The sequence below is a fragment of the Sapajus apella genome, unplaced genomic scaffold (genome assembly GCF_009761245.1).
Source record: "Sapajus apella isolate SASKATOON/1434 unplaced genomic scaffold, GSC_monkey_1.0 scaffold77, whole genome shotgun sequence".
Classification (NCBI taxonomy): Eukaryota; Metazoa; Chordata; class Mammalia; order Primates; family Cebidae; genus Sapajus; species Sapajus apella.
Genome location: NW_022437017.1, coordinates 8,092,336 through 8,097,800, shown reverse-complemented (window position 1 = coordinate 8,097,800; position 5,465 = coordinate 8,092,336). Strand labels below are relative to the sequence as shown.

At 62.3% G+C, this 5,465-nt stretch overlaps 1 protein-coding gene across 1 annotated transcript; it reads left to right on the top strand.

Annotated features, from left to right (window-relative positions):
* The first annotated feature begins 3,026 nt into the window (after nucleotides 1-3,026).
* Nucleotides 3,027-5,465, top strand: S1PR4 (sphingosine-1-phosphate receptor 4). The gene has a single exon (XM_032252316.1). The coding sequence runs from the start codon at nucleotides 3,929-3,931 to the stop codon at nucleotides 5,081-5,083; it is 1,155 nt and encodes a 384-aa protein (XP_032108207.1). The 5' UTR covers nucleotides 3,027-3,928; the 3' UTR covers nucleotides 5,084-5,465.

Below are 5,465 nucleotides of genomic sequence, written 5' to 3'. Positions count from 1 at the left end.
AGGGTTCTGTAGAGGGACAGAACTAATAGGATAGATGTATATATAAACAGGAGCTTATTAAGGAATATTGCATTTTACCATATGAATGCTGTATCTTAATAAAAAATTTAAAACATTTTTCTTTTCGTCAATATGTACTTTGTAGCAAGTGGAACAAGGACTTCCTAAGTAAACAGATCCGGGTAATCATTTGTTATGTTGGATTTGGACACATTTTTTGATCTTCTTGATTTTCAGTTTCTTTACCTGTGTACATGGGATGAATAACCTTTTTTTTTTTTTTTTTTTTTTTTTGAGAGAGAGAGAGTCTTGCTCTGTTGTCCAGGCTGGAGTGCAGTGGCGCAATCTCGGCTCCCAGGCTCAAGCAATTCTCGTGCCTCAGCCTTCCAAATAGCTGGGATCATAGGCTTGTGCCATATCCAGCTAGGTTTTTTTGTTTGTTTGTTTTTGTTTTTTTTTTTTGAGACGGAGTTTCGCTCTTGTTACCCAGGCTGGAGTGCAATGGCGCAATCTCGGCTCACCGCAACCTCCGCCTCCCGGGTTCAGGCAATTCTCCTGCCTCAGCCTCCTGAGTCGCTGGGACTACAGGCACGTGCCACCATGCCCAGCTAATTTTTTTTGTATTTTTAGTAGAGATGGGGTTTCACCATGTTGACCAGGATGGTCTCGATCTCTTGACCTCGTGATCCACCCGCCTCGGCCTCCCACAGTGCTGGGATTACAGGCTTGAGCCACCGCGCCCGGCCTTAATTTGTTTTTTTAAGGCAGGGTTTCACCATGTTGGTCAGGCTGGTCTTGAACTCCCGACTTCAGGTGATCCACCCACCTTGGCCTCCAAAGTGCTTGGATTACAGGCGTGAGCCACCATGCCTGGCCATCCAGCTAGTTTTTTTGTATTTTCGGTAGAGATGGGGTTTCACCACGTTGGCCAGGCTGGTTTCCAACTCCTGGCCTCTAGTGATCTGCCTTCCTTGGCCTCCCAAAGTGCTGGAATTGCAGGCATGAGCCACTGTGCCTGGTCCAGTCCAGGAGCAAGTTCTAACCAGGATCTGGTTTCAGGGATTGGGTTTGTCCATCCTGTAGGCTCGGTCAGGGTCAGGGTTCAGTCAGGGATCCGGGCTCAGTCCAGGATTGGGGCTAAACCAGGGGCAGGGCTCAGCTTGGTGTCTGAGCTGAGCCTGGGGTCAGGGATCAGTCTAGGATGGAGGCTGGGCTTGGGACCTGACGTTCTTGGTCCAGGATAGGAAGCTGAGCCTGGGATGAGGGCTCAGTCCTGGGATTAGGGCTCAGTCTAGGATGGGGACTGGGCCTGGGATCAAGGCTCAGTCTAGGACAGGGACTGGGCCTGGTATCAGGACTCAGTTTAGGATGTGGGCTGAGCCTGGGATCAGTGTTCAGTGCAGAGTAGGGGGCTGGCCTAGGATCAGGGCTCAGTCAAGCATAGGGGGCTGAGCCTGGGATCAGGGCTTAGTCCATCATGGGGTACTCAGCCTCAGAACACACAGTGTCTCTTTGTGTAGGTGCCTGAGTCATGTGGGGATGAACTGAGGCTCGGTTGTCTACTCACTGGGCCGGGTAGTGCCTGGGAAAGACCTGGCCGCTTGTCCCCTCCTGGCCTCACATCCCAGCTGCTGGCCCCTCCTCCTCAAGCCCACATCCCTCTGCAGATCCCTTTCTGCTTGGTGACCTCCAGGGACAAAAGGCAGCTGCCTCCTGAGGCAGTGCCTCACGTGGAGCCTCCCGTCACTGTCCTGCTTCAGAGCTGAACTGTAAGCAAAGGGACGGGCCATGGGGCCCCAGCACCTGTTGCCCTCAGCACCTGTCTCCTGCCAGCCCTGCCCTCCCTGGGATGCCTCCACTTCTCAGGACTGATACTGTGCCCCTCATGGGACGCCTGTGTCCTCATAGGATCATGGGACGCCTGTGCCCCTCATGGGACACCTGTACCCCTCATGGGACGCCTGTGCCTCTCATGGGACGCCTGTACCCCTCATGGGACGCCTGTGCCCCTCATGGGACGCCTGTGCCCCTCATGGGATGCCTGTACCTTTCATGGGATGCCTGTGCCCTTATGAGACACCTGTGCCACATGGTACACCTGTGACCCCTCCAGGACACCTGGCTGGTAGAATGAGTGCAGCTGTCCTCACCCTGAGGCTAAGGACACCATTGTCTCAGGAGGGCTGAAGACCACAGGCTCCTGGGGGTGAGGGGCAGGTGAGGGCCCTCAGGACCCTCGTTGGTGGTCAGCGGGCCTGGCCTAGGGGTGATTGTGGGTGGGACGAGGCACGCAGCAGGGACTTATCCTGGGTCCCGCTCACACCTCTGGTTCTGCACTATTTCCCAAACCACTCCGCACCCCAAGGCCTCCTGGGTGGGGACGAGTGGGAGTCACAGACACAGGCGGAGGTGGACAGCAGAGACCCCACCCTCTGTCCATGACAGGTGACGTCCAGGTCCCCATATGCCTCAGACCCCAGGGCAAGGCTGAGCCTCCCCTTCAGACCCCAGGACAAAGCTGACCCTCCCCGCTCAGACCCAAGGACAAGGCCGACCCTCCCCCCTCAGACCCCAGGGCAGGGCCTCGCCTTCCCCCTCAGACCCCAGGGGAGGGCCTCGCCTCCCCCCTCAGACCCCAGGGCAGGGCCTCGCCTCCCCCCTCAGACCCCAGGGCAGTGCCTGCCTCCCCCCTCAGACCCCAGGACAAGGCTGTGTGTCCCCACTCGGACCTCAGGGTGGGGCCATGCCTCCCTGCTCAGACCCCAGGGCAGGATGTGTCTTCTTCATCAGACCCAGGGCAGGGCCTCACCTTCCCCCTCAGACCCCAGGGCAGGGCCTCGCCTCCCCTCTCAGACCCCAGGGCAGGGCCTTGCCTTCCCCCTGAGACCCCAGGGCAGGGCCTGCTTCCCCCAGCTCAGACCCCAGGGCAAAGCTGAGCCTTCCCGTCAGACCCCAGAGCAGGGTCGTGTTCCCCCCTCAGACCCCAGAGCAGGGCCTGCCTCCCCATTCAGACCCAAAGCAGGGTGTGTCTCTCTGCTCAGACCCGAGGGCAGGGCCTTGCCTCCCCACTCAGACCCAAGGCAGGGTGTGTCTCCCCCTTCAGACCCACAGCCACCTCACCTCAGGCTGAATCACTGTGAGCGGGTGTCAGCAGGGCTGTGGGGGTGAGGTGAGCAAGTCCCTGCTTTTCCGAGTGCGCTGCAATCCCATTGTGGGTCCAGCAGCTCCGCTCCCAGCAGGGTGAGCCCAGGGGCGGGAGAGGCAATCAGGACTCCCAGGACCAGGGCCGGCCCCGAACCCCTACCAGCCTGTCCCTGGGTGTCCCTCTCCCTGGAGGTGCCTGTCCTCCCGAGGGCGGAAAGTCAGTCTCAGGCCACCTCTCCGGGCCTCAGTTTCCCCTTCTGTAAAGGAGCATAATGCATCAGGCTCTATTGAGAAGGTAAAGTCTGATGAGTCAGTCCTCAAGGGCGTGCGAGCACTTGACATTTATTAAGCACCCTGCTGTGTGCGGAGCGTGCTTGGGGCATTTGGGGAGACCTCAGTGGTGCAGACAGGTCTTTGGGGGTGATCAGGGCTGGCGGGGAGGAGGAGGAGTCCCGCTGGAGAGGGGTGGCTGTCCCATGTGGGGGCCCATTGCCCCTCAGTGACTGACAGCTCCGAGTCCCTGCGTGTCTTCCGCTTTCCAGGACAGGAAGGGGGCCGCAGGGGCAGGGGTGGGGGCCTGACAGCCAGGGCAGCCCCAGCGCGTTGCCTCCGGGAGCCGGGGTGGGGGCCGACCGTTGGGGTGCCCCTCCCTGCCCTCGGCCTTACCTCCACCCCGGAGGGTACCTTGAACATAACAGGAAATTTCACATAACAGGAAACCAAGACCAGCGAGGCAGGCGGCTCCACCCTCCCCCGGGGCCTCAGTCAGCCCCCGGGGGAGGCCATGAACGCCACGGGGACCCCGGCGGCCCCCGAGTCCTGCCAACAGCTGGCGGCCGGCGGGCACAGCCGGCTCATCGTCCTGCACTACAACCACTCGGGCCGGCTGGCCGGGCGCGGGGGGCCGGAGGACGGCGGCCTGGGGGCGCTGCGGGGGCTGTCGGTGGCCGCCGGCTGCCTGGTGGTGCTGGAGAACCTGCTGGTGCTGGCGGCCATCGCGAGCCACATGCGTTCCCGGCGCTGGGTGTACTACTGCCTGGTGAACATCACGCTCAGCGACCTGCTGACCGGCGCGGCCTACCTGGCCAACGTGCTGCTGTCGGGTCCCCGCACCTTCCGCCTGTCCCCCGTGCACTGGTTCCTGCGCGAGGGGCTGCTCTTCACCGCGCTGGCCGCGTCCACCTTCAGCCTGCTGTTCACCGCCGGGGAGCGCTTCGCCACCATGGTGCGGCCGGTGGCCGAGAGCGGGGCCTCCAAGACGGGCCGCGTGTACGGCTTCATCGGCCTGTGCTGGCTGCTGGCCGCGCTGCTGGGGCTGCTGCCCTTGCTGGGCTGGAACTGCCTGTGCGCCTTCCAGCGCTGCTCCAGCCTCCTGCCGCTCTACTCCAAGCGCTACATCCTCTTCTGCCTGGTCATCTTCGCCGGCGTCCTGGCCACCATCATGGCCCTGTACGGGGCCATCTTCCGCCTGGTGCAGGCCAGCGGGCAGAAAGCCCCGCGCCCCGCCGCCCGCCGCAAAGCCCGCCGCCTGCTCAAGACGGTGCTGCTCATCCTGCTGGCCTTCCTGGTGTGCTGGGGCCCGCTCTTCGGGCTGCTGCTGGCCGACGTCTTCGGCTCCAACCTCTGGGCCCAGGAGTACCTGCGGGGCATGGACTGGATCCTGGCGCTGGCCGTCCTCAACTCTGCGGTCAACCCGGTCATCTACTCCTTCCGCAGCAGGGAGGTGTGCCAGGCGGTGCTCAGCTTCCTCTGCTGCGGCTGTCTCCGCCTGGGCGTGCGTGGCCCCGGGGATTGCCTGGCCCGGGCCGTCGAGGCCCACTCCGGAGCCTCCACCACCGACAGCTCGCTCAGGCCGAGGGACAGCTTTCGGGGCTCCCGGTCGCTCAGCTTTCGGATGCGGGAGCCCCTATCCAGCATCTCCAGTGTGCGGAGCATCTGAGCTTGCAGCCTTGTGGACGGACGGGGCAGCCGCCGGCGTGTGCCAGGCAGGCCCTCCTGGGGGCAGGAAGCTGTATGCAGGCAGCCTCGCCTGCATGGGGAGCAGAGGACCGGGCAGGCCCCCCGGCCTTCCCGGTGGCCCGTAAGGGCTTCTGACGCTGAGTGGGCTTCCTGTGGTCACCCTGGACAAGGAGGCAACCACCCCCCGCTCCCCGTAGGAGCAGAGAGCGCCCTGATGTGGGGGCGAGTGGGTTCCCCACGCCCCCGCTTCTGGGTGATCCTGGGGAAGTCCTGGCCCCTCCTTGGGCCTCAGTAGGGCTCCCAGACTGCGAGGGGTGCCCGTGGGGTGCGTGCCCTGGCAACACTGAAGTTCCATCATGGTA